This window comes from Lepidochelys kempii, chromosome 4 (assembly GCF_965140265.1).
Source record: "Lepidochelys kempii isolate rLepKem1 chromosome 4, rLepKem1.hap2, whole genome shotgun sequence".
Taxonomy (NCBI): domain Eukaryota; kingdom Metazoa; phylum Chordata; order Testudines; family Cheloniidae; genus Lepidochelys; species Lepidochelys kempii.
Window position 1 is genome coordinate 63,980,721 of NC_133259.1, and position 16,023 is coordinate 63,996,743.

Here is a 16,023-nt window from a genome sequence, read left to right on the forward strand (position 1 = left end):
TACTCAGCATTGGTGACACCTCAGCTGGAATATTATGTCCAGTTATTAGTGCATGCTTTTAAAAAAATGTGGACATACTGGAGAGAGTCAGAGGAGAGCAACAAAAATGATAAGAGGTTTAGAAAACATGACGTGTGAGGGAAAGTATTTTTTAAAGGACATATTTAAGTCTTGAGAAAAGAAGACCAAGGGGGACCTAATAATATTCCTCAAATATGGCAAGGGCTGTCATAAAGAGAGATCAGTGATCAGTTATTCTCCATGTCCACTGAAGTTAGGACAAGAAGTAATTGGATTAATCTGCTTCAAGGGACATTTAGGTTAGCTATTAGGAAAAAGGTTCTAACCATAGGATAGTAAAGTACTGGAATAGGTTACCAAAGGAGGTTGTGGGATCCCCATCATTGGAGGTTTGTAAGAAAAGGGTAGACAAACACCTGTAAATGATGGTCTAGGTATACTTGGTCCTGCCTCAGTGTGGCAGGCACGGACTCTATATTTCTATGATTCAAGCAAATATGTGCATGTATGTGAGGAGAAAGAAAATATGGCCAGATGGTGCCGTACAAAGATAACTAATCCAAATGCTAAATCATGTGGAAAAGCTGTAAGAAGAGAAGGAAAAATATTCCCTTTTAAGAGCTACTTAAAACCTGTCAGGTTTGGTTTGAATGGATGTTGGAAAATTTTATAGCATGCTTCATTGTTAATATTGTTCAATAAATATTTCTAGTCTTTATTTGGAAAGAAGTAGGATGATATACACTTATCACATGGATAATTTGCATCGAAGAGTCCCAAAAGTATTGGCTGAGAAAATCTATGGCTCATTCATATTAATTTTTAAATTTTGAAACACCAGACATTTCAGAAAACTGGAAAAGTGCTACTATTGTGCCAATATTCAAAAAGAGCAAGAGAGATGACCTAAGTAACAATACATCAGTCAGCCTGACATAATCCCAACCAAAATAATGCAAAAACTGATAAGAGATTTAATTGATAAAGAATGAAAGGATAGGACTATAATTCATGCCAGTCAACATAGGTTTTAAAGCAAATAGGTTTTATCGAAGAAATCTGATTTCATCCTCTGAGGAGATTGGAAGTTTGGCTGATAAAGGTACTACAAAGTTGTAATACATTGGCTTAGTATTGCACAGCATTCTGATTAAAATATTAGCACTCTACAATATATCAAAAGGCACACTTTAAATGGAATAAGAACTGGATAACAGAGAGAACTCAAAAAGTAGTAAAGTAGTTGTCAATGAGGAATCATCATCAAATGGGGGTATTTCTAGGGGTGTTCCATAAAGATTGGCAAAGTGACAAATAATGATAAAAACAAGGCATTCATATTGCACAATCTTGATTGCTTGTTAAACTGGGCCCATTTAAAGAAAATATGTTCTAATATAGTCAAATGCAAAATTATACATCTAGGAACAAGGGATGCAGGCCATGCTTACAGAACAGGGGACTTTAACCTGGAAAGCAATGATTCTGGACCAGGTCATAACAGGCAAGCAACTCAACATCAGCTCCCAGTGGGATGCTGTAGCAAAATGGGCTAATGCAATCCTAAGTAATGTAAACAAGGGAGCAGTGAGAGTAGGATAAGGAAGTGATTTTATCTCTGTATACTGTATTGAAGAGACTGATCCCAAAATATTGTGTACACTTTTGGTGTCCACATTTTAGAAAGGATGATGAAAAACTGGAGAAGGTGCAAAAATGGACCACAAATATCATTTGAGAGCTAGGGAAAATGCCAGATAGCGAAAGACTTACAGAACTCAATCCACGCATCTTATTATAGAGACAAGGTGACTTGATTACAGTGTATAAATACCTCCATGGGGAGAAAACACCTGAGCTAAAAGTCTCCTTAATCTACAATAGGAAGGCATAACAAGAACCAATGGATGGAATGTAAATCCAGAGAAATTTAAATTAGCAATTAGGCACATTTTTTTTTTAACAGTCAGTATGGTTAACCATTGGAACAAACTACTAAGGACAGTGGTGGATTCTCCATCTCTTGATGTCTTCAGACGAAGACTTGATGCCTTTCTGGAGAATATGCTTTAGCTAACCACAAGGCACTGGGCTTGAACAGCCATGACTGCTGTTTGATTTCCTGTGATATACAGGAGGTCAGACTTGATCAAATGGTCCCTTCTAGCCTTGAACTCTAAGTGGTTACAGTTTCACTCTGAGTATTGAGTTCATTTGAATTTGAGATGCCAAACAAAATAAGATAGAAGTGGAAAGCCAACAGGTTTCATTGCTTTTATTGTGAAACTGATGAAACTAGCCCTGATCTTCTTATCCACAATAAGTATGCAAAAGACACTAGAGGTGATAGGCTAAATGGTGCTCAAGCTTCCCATCCTAATCCAAGGAGACATCTGATATTTTGGGAGATCAATACCTGCTGGGAATGGGTCCTGGTCAAAAATCTTACTTGAAGTTTGCTGAAAAGTTTATGGTAACCATAGGCATTTTCCAGTTTTCTTACAAAACTTTCACAAAGCCTGCTTAATTCACCACTAAGGAGCTTATGACAGGGGATGGATCACTTGAGGATTACCTGTTCTGTGCATTCCCTCTGAAGCACCTGGCATTAGACAGTCAGAAGACAGGATAATGGGCTAGATGGACCTTTGGTCTGACCCAATATGGCTGTTCTTATGTTCGTATGACCCAAATTCTACTGAAATTAATAGAAAGACTCCTTTTGACTTCATAGGCTTTAGAATGGTTTTGCTTTGCTTCCACTATTGCTCCTGTCTTCTGCTGACCTAAAACACAATCCACACAGAGCACTAACCACAAGACCATTTGGATGTCATTTACAAAGTATGATTCAAATGGTTTTGGCTCTCTAAATGGTGAGGAAATCAAAATGGATTGCCTCAGATGTAAGGGAAAAAATGTATTCATTGGTATCACTGCATGGTTAAAAGCTTGTCAGAGTGCATCCTGCTGTAGTCCCTGTATTAAAACAATTTTCCTTCCAAAATGGGTTGGGCCATTAGTTGAAGGTCAAAATCTGCGTACTAATATACAGAACTGCATGCACCAATTAACTCCCATATGTATGCTAACAATACATATAGATTATATAGACCAGTCATTTCCAAACTTGTTCCGCTGCTTGTGCAGGGAAAGCCCCTGCCGGGCCGGGCCAGTTTGTTTACTTACTGCATCCGCAGGTTCGGCCTTTTGTGGCTCCCAGTGGCTGCGGTTTGCTACTCCAGACCAACGGGAGCTGCTGGAAGCGGCAGCCAGTACGTCCCTCGGCCTGCGCCACTTCCAGCAGCTCCCATTGGCCTGGAGCAGCGAACCGCAGCCACTGGGAGCCGCGATCGGATGAACCTGCGGACATGGCACATAAACAAACCGGCCTGGCCCACCAGTGGCTTTCCCTACACAAGTGGCGGAACAAGTTTGGGAACCACTGTTATAGACATACATTAACAAAACTATACTAAAACATCAATAAGAGGTTGCAAACTCAAGCACTCAAAAGTTAGGAAATGCCAGAATTAAGATTACCCATGTAATCACAATGTTAATGTGATCTCCTTGTCTGTATGCACTATGATACAATCTTTAATTTCATGGCCATATACTATTTTTTCCACACAAACCCAGCCTCATGCAGCGAATCAGCAGCTATTCAATATTTATTTTCTTCTCCATATTCAATGTATGTCCCTAGGCCTTGTTTAACATACACCATCCAATCCCTGAACTGAATAAAAATTATTAATTTCCTCATGGATGTTTCTATGGTGTTTTCATCATAGTATCTGAGTGCTTCACGAACATTAATGAATTTAACTTTCAAATGTCTTGTGACATTAAGTGGCAGTCAGTATTAAATCCAATTTGCAAATGGGGAACTCAGGCACAGAGAGATTAAAGGACAAAACTGTGAGAAGTGTCCACTAATTTTGTGAGCTCAGCTTGAGTCACTAGGACCTGATATTTTAGAGTACTTAGCATTATATAGTACAGTATATATTCAGTGCACAGCTCCCACTGACTTCAGTTGCAGTTGTGATTGCTCAACACCTCTGCAAATCTGTCCTGAGGTTTCTCACCTGGGTATCCAGAAAATGAGGAACACACTATTACTTGCCAACGGTGCAGTTTGGATTAAGAGATTTCTCCAGCATCACACAGGAACTCCGTGGCAGAGACAGGGACAGAATCCATTTCTTCAGGACAGAATACAACTGCCTTAACCATTAGACCATCCTTTATCTTTTCCAGTTCTCTGCCACCACACATCTTTCAACATCTGCCACAAATCAGGCAGGTGTTCTACAAACGACAGCCTCCTTCACTACACAATCCTGATTAATTTGTGGAGCACTGTCCATCCTTTACATTGAATGAGGCAGGGATCCTCTGGAAAAAATAGTATATAATCATGTCATTATAGCATGTATCATAATGCATACATAAAAGATAGACGAATTAAGTTTACACAGGTAAACTTAATCTTAGCATTTCCTAACTTTTGAGTGCTTGGCTTTGCAAGCTATTTCTAACATTTTTATATAGAATTTCTTAATTAAAAAAAATCACAAAATCTGTCATGTGGAACCACACTGAGCCCCAGACTGGGTCATCGGCAGGATTCAGATAATTATATTCACAGCATAGACCTCTAGCACTTGAGCTTACTTAGTAATTAGTAGCAGCAGTACACAATTATCCTCTATATGGACCAGATACTAGAGAGTGGACGAGACACATCTGCCATTGATTTCACAAGTATTTGCTGACAAGAGAGGAATATAAAGAGTGAGGACACCTGGGTTCAGTTTCAGGTAGAGGAGGGTGCTCTCATGGTTATAGACCCCATTACCCCAGGCTGCTCCTCTGTTCTTATCCTCTCCTGACTTCTATCCATCTAATAATCCCACAGTTCCTGCCATCCTCTAGCTCTATGCCTATATAACTCCAGAACCGCACTCTCTGCTCCTATCCACACACCTGCACACCTGCTATCCTAGCCTCCTTTGCTTCCCCACACTCTTTAGTCCCTGGTTCTAGCAACCCTCTCTCCCTGTCCCTGGATTCCTCTTCCCTCTGCATTCCAATCAATTACTTTCTCCTTCTCTGCCATACAGTCTAGGTGCCTGTGGGGAGCACTGAGTACAGGAAGGAAAGACTCTATGCTTTCAGTTTCTGTACCAGTTCCACAGTGGCCTCCAACAGCCAAGAAAGCAATTATGGGAAAGTCCTGCTCAGTTCCTGCAGCCCTAAGGATGGAGCATGCCCAGTAGAGACAAAATTTGAAGAGAACTTAGCTGCCAAACTTTAATAAATCTCTACTGACCGTGTATAAACTGGGATTATTTGGAATCTTATAATGTGGCCAAATTTGGGCAGATTTTAATTGGGATGGCAAAAGGCATACCCAGTGCCACCCCTCCCCCCCAATTCCAGTCCTTGTTCCAAAATGTGGATATGCTAAAGCTTCTCAATAAAACTATTTTTTTAAACATAATCAAAAATAATGTATTTTCCCCTAAACCTTTTTCTCAGAAATGGCTGAATCTATTAGTTGAAACTTAAATGAACAAAAAACGCATTCTAAGGCAGACAACCATCATGGAAAGTTTCAGCCTGAACGGTTAAGGCTCAGCAAATGAAAATAGGGTCTAATGATGGGAAGCATCAGGCAACTTCTGCATATAATATAAATGTTTTGCGGAATAGTATGTAACTAGAAAAATTCTCATGGCATTTTTTTTCAGATCTGGCAAGAAAAAGGTATCAATTCTTGGGCTCAGATGTAAAATATATCAAGTTTCAATTCAAAAGGGAGTTTGTATGTTGACATAGTAATCCCCTGAAAGTATGCTGTTTGAAAGAAAATGCTCTTGCATATTCAAGTATTGTGCTTCTGGGACAATCCTAACATGAAAACGTATTTTTAAAAGTTTGTTTTGTTTTCTTTTAAAAATATATACTGCATAATGCTCAAAGGCTAACCAGAGGCTGGACTTTTCTTGAGATTGTCATAATTTATTAAAATCTCACCTATATGTAACAGAACACCAGCTCATTGTTTAATGTAGGCATACATTTAACAGCTCTGGGTGACAAAGCACTGTCACAATGTTTTTCATCTACTTTAATCTTGAATTTCCATCTTGATGATGAATCATTACCATCTAGGTGTAGTGACGTCTCCTAGGAATGGGAATGTATCAAATATCTGTGCTACCTGCTAGAAACTTTAAAATAAATAACGTCCTTACTGATCTACCTAAACCATACCTCATACTATTTATTTCCTTTTATTCTTGCTTCTAGCATCAGGCACCACACAATCCACGACAGGTCCTATCCATCACTCTATTTCTCTTTCTGTTATAAACAACAGGACATTCATCTCTAACACACCACACCATAAACTATTAAATCTCAGCAATCTAATCTCAAATTTAAAATATAACAATAAAGGAAATGCTCTGATTTTTGTTTACAGTCAGTGGCTTCAAAAAGCAAATTTCAGAGTCTAATTTTTGCTAATGAAACCTAAGTGATGACATTATGGCAGAAGCACAGGAAAATGCAAGCCTTACTATCATATTCTGCAAGACCTTGTTCTTTCCAAGACCTTTTGTGGGTCCAAGAAGGAATTAATTCTTTACACGAGATAATTCTAGGGCTCTGGTGAGAAGATAGCATTTATGTTTATGTTCACAGCACTGTGTGTACTCTTTAATATACAAATTAAGCAACTCATTTTTGTTGGACTGAAAATGAGATCCCAGAGATAAATGGCCAAATGTAATCTATTATGGAACACTGATTCTATATTCATTGCCAAAATGTTTTACACGCATACAAAAACAGTAGATGGAATCAGTGCAGAAAGGCAACCCGTCATTCCAGAAGTGAAATATTTACACTCTGTGTACTTTTGTTTGTTGAGTGGATCATTATGTTAGTAATATTAAGTGTGATGCAATGCAATTATAAACGCTTTATACTCCAGATAGACACTGGAAATGCTCATTATAAATCATTACCTCCTCAACAGCCAATCAGCATTCTGAATTCCCCAATACTCTGACATATTGTTCTCAGAAAGCAGGGGAGTTCAGGCGAGCTGACAAGCTGGAGAGGAGCTATGTTGCTTCCCTCCTGATGCAGAATTCCACTATAACATTTCCAACAAGGAGGTTTCTGTGCTTTAGTAAGAAAGAAAAAAAAAGCCTAGATTAAGAATATAAACATGTCCACTTTATTCCCTTAATGGAGAATAAAAGTGGAATCATTTATAATGAATGTAGTATATAAGAGCTACAGCTTATGTGAGATCATATGAAATCACATTTGCACCACTCACCAGAGGACATTCTTGGATCAGAACCTGTGGCCTCAGCAGCAGGAATTAGATTATAGTTGAAAAAAAATGTTGCATTTAAGTAACAAATAACTAACCAGACGGTTCTGGCTGTATCAGTCTCATCCCTGTTAAAAGGGTAAAGCATTTTTTTCTAAAATGCAGTGCTTGGAGGGGTCTGAATAAAAGCAGACTGAAGTTAGTGACAAAGCCCTCCTCCTCTAACTTCAAATATAAATTAAATAAATATTCTGTAAAGGTGCATCTTTTTCAATAAGAATACAACAGAAATGAGAGCCAAAAAAAGTGTGCACCCTGGTGTCTACAAAAGATCAGTAGTTGTGCAGGCAGGCTAACATTTGTGCATGTAAAAACAACAACTGGATGCTGACAGTAACTACCCATTTCCATTTATATGCCCATATGTCTGATTTGGACATGCAAATATAGGTTTTGAGTGCACATGCATCTTCTGGAAGCGCCTGTTGAACCCACGTTTGAAATACTCACTCAAAGTGTAATGAGGTATAAGAAGCTGAGGACAATAATGTCCATACCTATACAAAAAGAAAAGGAGTACTTGTGGTACCTTAGAGACTAACAAATGTATTTGAGCATGAGCTTTCATGAGCTAAAGCTCACTTCATTGGATGCATTCAGTGGAAAATACAGTGGGGAGATTTATTCACATAGAGAACATGAAACAATGGGTGTTACCATACACACTGTAAGGAGAGTGATCACTTAAGATGAGCTATTACCAGCAGGAGAGCCGGGGGCCGGGGGGGGGGGGGGAGAGAAGAAAACCTTTTATAGGGATAATCAAGGTGGGTCATTTCCAGCAGTTGACAAGAACTTCTGAGGAACAGTGGGGGTGGGGAAATAAACATGGGGAAATAGTTTTACTTTGTGTAATGACGCATTCACTCCCAGTCTCTCTTCAAGCCTAAATTAATTGTATCCAGTTTGCAAATTAATTCCAATTCAGCAGTCTCTCCTTGGAGTCTGTTTTTGAAGTTTGTTAGTCTCTAAGGTGCCACAAGTACTCCTTTTCTTTTTGCGAATACAGACTAGCACGGCTGCTACTCTGAAACCATACCTATACAGTCACAGATTTTTAGAAAAAAACATCTTAAGAATCTCTGAACAATAGGATAATAATACTCCCTGTCCCCAACATATAGCAGTCTGTTTTACTTAGATGGATCCTCTTAGAAACATTTAGGTTTATAGTCTGTTTTTCTCCTGTTACAAATTTCAGTTAAACCCAAATGTCTACACTAACTGCTCCCAACATATTGCTATTGAACCTGACTGCATTGTAAGTCTTATAAAGTTAGCTGCTATAAAGTCTTGGCATCATTTTATAATTCATGAAAACAGTATTTTGAATTTGTAAAGGGAATCTTTTCTGAGTTTAGACCTCATAAATATCACAACTTAAAGTGATTTTTCTCTGATTAACTTTAGTTCTCAGTTTTATAAATTAAGACAAATATACATGGTTGTTAAGCATAAAATAATAAATAATAATATTAATAATACTAATTTTGTTTGCAATAAAGATATCAAAAATAGAAAAATATTATACATTAAGTTTAAAAAATCCTAAAAAGGATATATATTGAACATTAAAGTTGAAAGGCCCCAAACTTTACTTAAAACACATACATCACTTTAAAACGTGACCTCCTGATCCTGGAAAATCTAACAGTTACTCAAACTGAAGACGACAGCCTTGATAAAAATTAAAGTTTACGGTATCCATTTTGTAATCCTACAACAGCAAAACTAATATGCACAATTTCTTTGTGATCATGGATGTTCAAGTGAGCTTTAAATTGTCCTTCACACCTTTTGGTACATTCTTAGCATCATGAAGAATTTATTTTAATATCCCCCCTCATCACATAAGGGTGTTTTGAAAATAAATCGATTAATGTTTGTGATACATTCAGATACCATAGTGATGACACCCCTGACGAAATTACTAATTCAGTCTTCAGAACAGGATATGAATAGTCTGCAGTAAATAAAACCTGGGGCCACACACTGAATCATGAAGATACAATAATAAATTGAAGGCTGCATGCCTTTAGCACCATCCTGTGCACTGAATGAGACAGGGATTCTGTGAAAAAAATAGTATGTGTTAATGTAATTAAAACCTGCATCAACATGCATGTGCAAAAGGGGGTTGGGCTAGGGTTACCAGAATTAAGGTTATCCCTTTGCATTTCCTAACTTCTAAGTGCTTGACTTTGCGATCTTAATAATGTTCTTTCAATGAAGTTCTTTGTGTACCACTTCCTAGATTTAAAAAAAAAAATGCAAAAATAGAAAATCTATCACATGGCATAGGGTCCAGACAAATTGGAGGATTGGGCCAAAAGGAATCCGATGAGGTTCAACAAGGACATGTGCAAAGTCCTGCACTTAGGATGGAAGAATCCCATGCACCGCTATAGGCTGGGGACCGACTGGCTAAGCAGCCGTTCTGCAGAAAAGGACCTGGGGATTAGACTAGATGAGAAGCTGGATATGAGTCAGCAGTGCGCCCTTGTTGCCAAGAAGGCTAATGGCATATTGGGAGGCAAAAGTAGGAGCATTGCCAGCAGATCGCGGGAAGTGATTATTTCCCTCTATTTGGCACTGGTGAGGTCACATCTGGAGTACTGCATCCAGTTTTGGGCCCCCCATTACAGAAGGGCTGTTGACAAATTGGACAGAGTCCAGCAGAGGTCAACAAAAATGATCAGGGGGCTGGGGCACATGACTTATGAGGAGAGGCTGAGAGAACTAGGCTTGTTTAGTCTGAAGAAGAGAAAAGTGAGGGGAGATTTGATAGCAGCCTTCAACTACCTGAAGTGGAGTTCCAAAGAGGATGGAACTTGGCTGTTCTCAGTGGTGGCAGATGACACAACAAGGAGCAATGGTCTTAAGTTGCAGTGGGGGAGATCTAGGTTGGATATTAGGAAAAAATATTTCACTAGGAGGGTGGTGAAGCACTAGGGAGGTGGTGGAATCTCCATCCTTAGATGTTTTTAAGGTCAGGCTTGACGAAGCCCTGGCTGGGATGATTTAGTTGGGGTTGGTCCTGCTTTGAGCAGGGGGTTGGACTAGATGACCTCCTGAGGTCGCTTCCAACCCTAATCTTCCATGATTCTATGAAAATGACACCCATTGTGGAACACTGGGTTGGAACATTTAGATCCACCACACAGACTTTTGCCACTTGAGGTAAAGGAGCAACTGATAGAAATATTTGGTTGTCATCCTCTAAGTGGACAAGTATAAGAGGGAGATTTTGATGGAGTTTACCCCCTGCACCTACAAGGCAAAGGAAAGAACCCATGTTCCACACCTAGATGGTAATTAACTGATTGCCATCAGTCTTATAAGTAGACTGATGGAGCTCAGTTGGAAAGAGGCAACAGAGGTGACTGGACTCTCTGATGGAGAAAAGTCTTAGCTTAGGGTTTAACAGACAGAAAGCAACAGAGAAAGAACACTACAAGACCAGGTTAGACTCCTGCAGGGGAAGCCCTTGAGCAGAATGAACAAGTGATGTCTGAAAGGCATGGAATGGCTATTAGTTATAAGATTTATTTGGATTTTCATTTAGACCTGTAAGGGGCTTAAACTTTTATGTGATTTGGCTGGAGGGCCACCGCATACAATACCCCAAGGGGGAGCCAGGAGAAGATGCAGGCTGAGAAAGAACATTGCAAATCCAAGGGAGAGCCCAATAGGGGGACTCCATGAAATATGGTGACCAGAGACAAGGGGGCACTCCTGAAGGGTGGACATGCTACTATCGGGATGAGACATTTTGTCAGTGAGTTTAACAGATATTTGCTGACAGAAGTGGAATAGTCAGACTTAGGAGTCTTGGGTTCCATTCCAGATTCTGGAGGGGAATGTTCTCCAGTGGGCATAGACTCCAACCTCAGTCTCTTCCCTCACATCCATCTTATCCCAATCTATTTACTCACAACTCCCATCTGGCTCTGTCCACTCTGCATTAGATTCATAGAGCTTCCTCCTCTACAATGCATGGTCCCAGCAGGTTGAGCACAGGAGAAACAGGCTTTCCTGCCTCAGTTTAGGTACCAGGACATAGCATAGCATGGACAAGAGTAGCAACTTCACTTTCTGGACCGTGCACAGTGCAGACAGACTCTTCAGAGATATTGGCTGTTAAGCCCTAGCAGGTCTTGACAGAACATATTCTAACTGAATTTTTTCAAAGGCTTATAACTTAGCAAAACTTGGGTGAATTTTCCTGGGGAAAGCAAAAGACACATCTTTGACATAAAAACCAGCTCCTGCCAAATGTCAGGTCCTTACTCCAAAGCATCTCATAGCAAAGGTGACCAGAAATATTTAATATGTGCATAAAAGTATTTTTCTTGAGAGCATCATTCTCAGAAATGGATGAACCTTTTTGGTTGAAGTTTAAAAACCAAAACCAACAAAAACGAAACCTCCACAAAGCCCAAGGTAGATATCCCTCATGCATAATTTCAGCCCAAATGCTTAAAGTTTGGTAAAATTATATGCAATTGAGAATAAGGTCTTATAATGAGAAGTGTCAGACAACCTTACTGTAATACCGTAATATTATATATATCATCTATAATATCTATGATTGTTGAATAATCACCCAGGTTACTAGGGATTTCTTGAATTAACACGACACTCATTATTAAACTATACTGGATGTACTTGCAGTGAATGGGAATCTGCATGGTATTAAATAAAACTTGCAGAGTTGTTCTGCCATGAACGGGGCTTAGTGTAAAACCAGGTCGGGATTCTTTGGAGATGTCTCTTATTCAGTTGATATAAAGACCAATTGTAAGATCCTCGGCATCTACAATTCCTCTGTATCACTCTAGTTCTGCAAAGGGCCGTTAAAGCTGCCTTAAGGTAACAGCTAAGGATTTTCCTGGCATTGTAGAATCCTGTGCTGGCATAGGACTAGCATCACTGCTGTTTCTTATTTCCCCAGGCTAACAGGTGCTTAGGGGAGGGTTGGGGTATGCAGGGAGAATTACAAGAGCACAAGATTGCAGAGACAGACTACAATTCTTTGGACTCACTGGAGTCTGTTATCTACTAGACTTTACTAACTAGAGCAGTGGTTCCCAAACTTGTTCCACTGCTTGTGCAGGGAAAGCCCCTGGCCAGGCCGGTTTGTTTACCTGCTGCATTCGCAGGTTTGGCCAATCGCCAGTGGCTGCGGTTCGCTGCTCCAGCCCAATGGGGGCTGTGGGAAGCGGCATGGGCCAAGGGACGTACTGGCCGCCGCTTCCAGGAGCTCCCATTGGCCTGGAGCAGCGAACCGTGGCCAGTGGGAGCTGCGATAGGCCGAACCTGCGGACGCAGCAGGTAAACAAACTGGCCCGGCCTGGCAGGGGCTTTCCCTGCACAAGCGGCGGAACAAGTTTGGGAACCATTGATCTAGACATACAAACTTTAATACTTCACAGTGGTTTCCAATATCAATTTTCTTAACACATAGCTGAGGGCTAACATAAGAAATAGACTTTCTTCCCAATACATACGGGTCTTCCGAGCAGAATCTTCCACAAAGAGAGAAGAAATGTCTTCATCCACTCCTGCTTCATTCTTTGCAATACAAGTATACGCTCCTGTATCTTCATAGCGCACATTGCTAATGTGAACCTCACTGCCATTTGCTGAAAACAGAGGGAGAACACGCCATGTGAACAACAATTTCAGTTTTGCTACAGTGCTTTCAGATTACACTCAGGAAGTTTTCTCAGTTCATCCTAATTAAACTGCTTTCGTTCCTGAGTTCATGCTTTTGAGCCATGCCAAACTACTCCAAAGGTATAGTAGTACTATCAACCATTTCACAAAGAACAGGAATATCTCAATTGTACTTGCTGCTTGGATCTAGATGTCAGTTCCAGATTAGATACCTGCTTGAGTGCTGATATGCCCTCTTCTATAGACTTTAGCTGTTGTTACTTATGCTGTATATAATCATTGACATTCTGGCGTCTTGTATTGCTGATTTAACACAAAATAACATGGCTTCCATAGAACATAATGGGGTAAATTTTCAGCTCAATTCAAGCTGAAAGAGAAACGGCTTCTAGCATATGGGATGCTATATTAATTGTATTTATTTATAATTTGGTATAATTGAGTTAGAAAAATAGAGAGTCGAATTTGCATAACCCAACCTCTTTTTCATGCGTACACTCCTGCTCACCAATCAGAGTGCCACTGCACACGCAGATGACAGTTTATATGTGCAAAATGTGGACAAATGCCCTTGAAAATTCACTCATATGTGCTTACAGCAATAAAAGTCAAACAAATGCAAACTGTCAAAAGCACAATTACACCACATGCTGAAAAACAGATATAGCTCCTAGTTTCTGCAATGCTACTCAAGGAGGCTGGGATGAGGGTCCTTTGAAATATCAGTCTAAGAAAATCCACCTTTCTGAAACGGTTCTCAAATATGCAATATTGCTCTAATACACTTTTCAATTGATAATTCTGCCTTAAAAAAAAAACAGCCATAGCGATTACTACATCTGGAAGTGAATGCAGAATAGCAGCTGACAGGTTTGTACAGCATTTTATAGTAGGATTCTGTGGAAACCTGTCTCTGAAACAATTTCAGGGCTATATTTCAGATATGCTTCTGAAACAGTACACTCAAATAGTGTTTTGTGCACAAGTTTGTACACACAAAATCAATCTTTGTGCATACAAATGAGAAATTGTATGTGGACTTGGGTAGATAGGTGTACAATTTTCTGGTTTTCATATGCAAATACCCTTTTGTAATAGGAGTGCCACTCTGCTGTAAGTGCAAAATGTGCCTGCTCAAATTCAGAATCCATGTTTAAGAATCCAATCTTTACAATTGTATATGGACAAAATGGGACTCAGGGATGTGGCATATAGCTTGTCAAGGAGCACTTTTCTTTTGTTCCAGTCTTTACATTTTTTTTTACTGCTGATTTGTGGGGTAAAGGATAGACAGGTTACAGGAAAAATATATTAAGATTATCCATAATTTAATTTTTAATAAAGTGTATTAAGTAAGAAGGCATGAAATATGTTTTCCTTGAAAAAAGATAATTTTCCTCATTGTATTTATCTCTAGACATCTAATGTTAAAGTCAGAAGAGAACCTCCCTAAACAACCCTCCAGAGCACAAGTGAGCTGTCAGAGTCCTGAAGGCATGTTCCCATGGACAGTGGTCCTGCAGAAGGAAACGTTCCCATGGTATGAAGTGCTCCTTCAAGGGGAAAGTGGGTATGTCTCTTGGGGGAGCTGAAGTGGTTAAGAGAGCTCAGGATGATCACCTATAAGGGTAAATACAACACTCTCTGCACAGAGCTATCTGCTACCTTCCCATCTGTACTCTTTCCCCAGATGCACTTTGGATTATTGTCGATAGGAACTCAACACTCTCACACTCCCCAGACACTTCTCTGTCTAGAGGAGTCACTGCCCCATGCCCTACCTTTGAAGTTGAACATAATGGAGTTGTGGAGGGAGACTAACACCACAGGGTCCCTTAAAGTGGCAGATCATCCAAGAGAAGGATGGATAACAAGTAGCTCTGCACATGGAACAGAGGGATCTCAATGAGCTATTTACCCTGCATTCAGACAGACCTGAGATCACTGTTCCCTGTAAGCTGTGAGCATGTGCGTGTGCGCACAGATCCTAAACCCCATGCACACGGCGAAACACCACGCGCAAAAAATGTGCACAGAAGCACAACAATTTGCACAGAAGAATATTTTGTGCACACGGCCTGTCAAAAATTAGAGGGAACATTGCCTGAGATCCATGGGATCACTCCCTTTATCTGCCTCTTATTGTTTCACAAAAGCATTTTCCTTTAGATTGTCTGTTTGCAAGAGTGCTCCCCACACATCCCTTCAAGAGAGCTTTCATAGCATCCCCACTAGCTGTGCATATTTTGGGTGCTTCTCTTGCTCTTTCTGCTACCAGGTTCCTTATCAGAGGTCTGAGTGTTCCTCTCCTTCCTGTTCCCAATAACTTAGCAAAACTTAGGGCAGCCTTGCGTTTAGGCAGCCTGCTAATTCAGGTGTTGCTCATTGCTGACAACATAGTAACTCTCAGCACTGGGGGACCCTCTCCTATGAAAGGGTGGGAAGTCCTTGGGATTAAGTGGATAAGACTGCACTTTTATAAAAATAGAGAGGGGAGATTAACAGCCCAAGATTGGCCTTTAATTTACACTTTATATAAAGTACAAGTTGCTAATATAGAAATAAGTATACAGCTGTACTTTGAAAGCTGCAGGATCTCCCATGCATCTTTAAATTATATCCATTTCAATGGATGTTCAATCAAAGCTCCTACCAAAGCCCAAGAATTATCTTAGAGCAGTAAAGAAGTTAAAAACACAAATACATTTCAGAAGTGACAAGTGATTTCAGGTGCCTCAATATTTGGGAGTTCAACCTGAGACCTCTTAAAAGGGCCTGATTTTCAAGAGTTCTGTGCATCTGCTCCTGAAAAAAATCAGACCCTTTTGAGGTGTCCCAACTTGGGCAAAAGTGGAAGCACCTACAATCACTAATCACTTTTGGAAATTTAGACCTAAATG

General features: G+C 39.9%; 1 protein-coding gene across 9 annotated transcripts in view; it reads right to left on the bottom strand.

Moving 5' to 3' along the window:
• The window catches only part of FSTL5 (follistatin like 5), a 561,575-nt gene that overhangs the window by 84,105 nt on the left and 461,447 nt on the right, over positions 1-16,023 (bottom strand). For 5 of the 9 annotated variants that reach the window (XM_073341502.1, XM_073341509.1, XM_073341501.1 and 2 more), the window contains 2 exons: positions 12,955-13,089; positions 7,388-7,411 (listed from right to left, as the gene is read on the bottom strand). In XM_073341502.1, coding sequence (XP_073197603.1) covers positions 7,388-7,411; positions 12,955-13,089 — 159 coding nt within the window. The remainder of the gene's footprint in view (positions 1-7,387; positions 7,412-12,954; positions 13,090-16,023) is intronic. The other 4 variants (XM_073341503.1, XM_073341505.1, XM_073341507.1 and 1 more) reach the window with 1 other exon arrangement.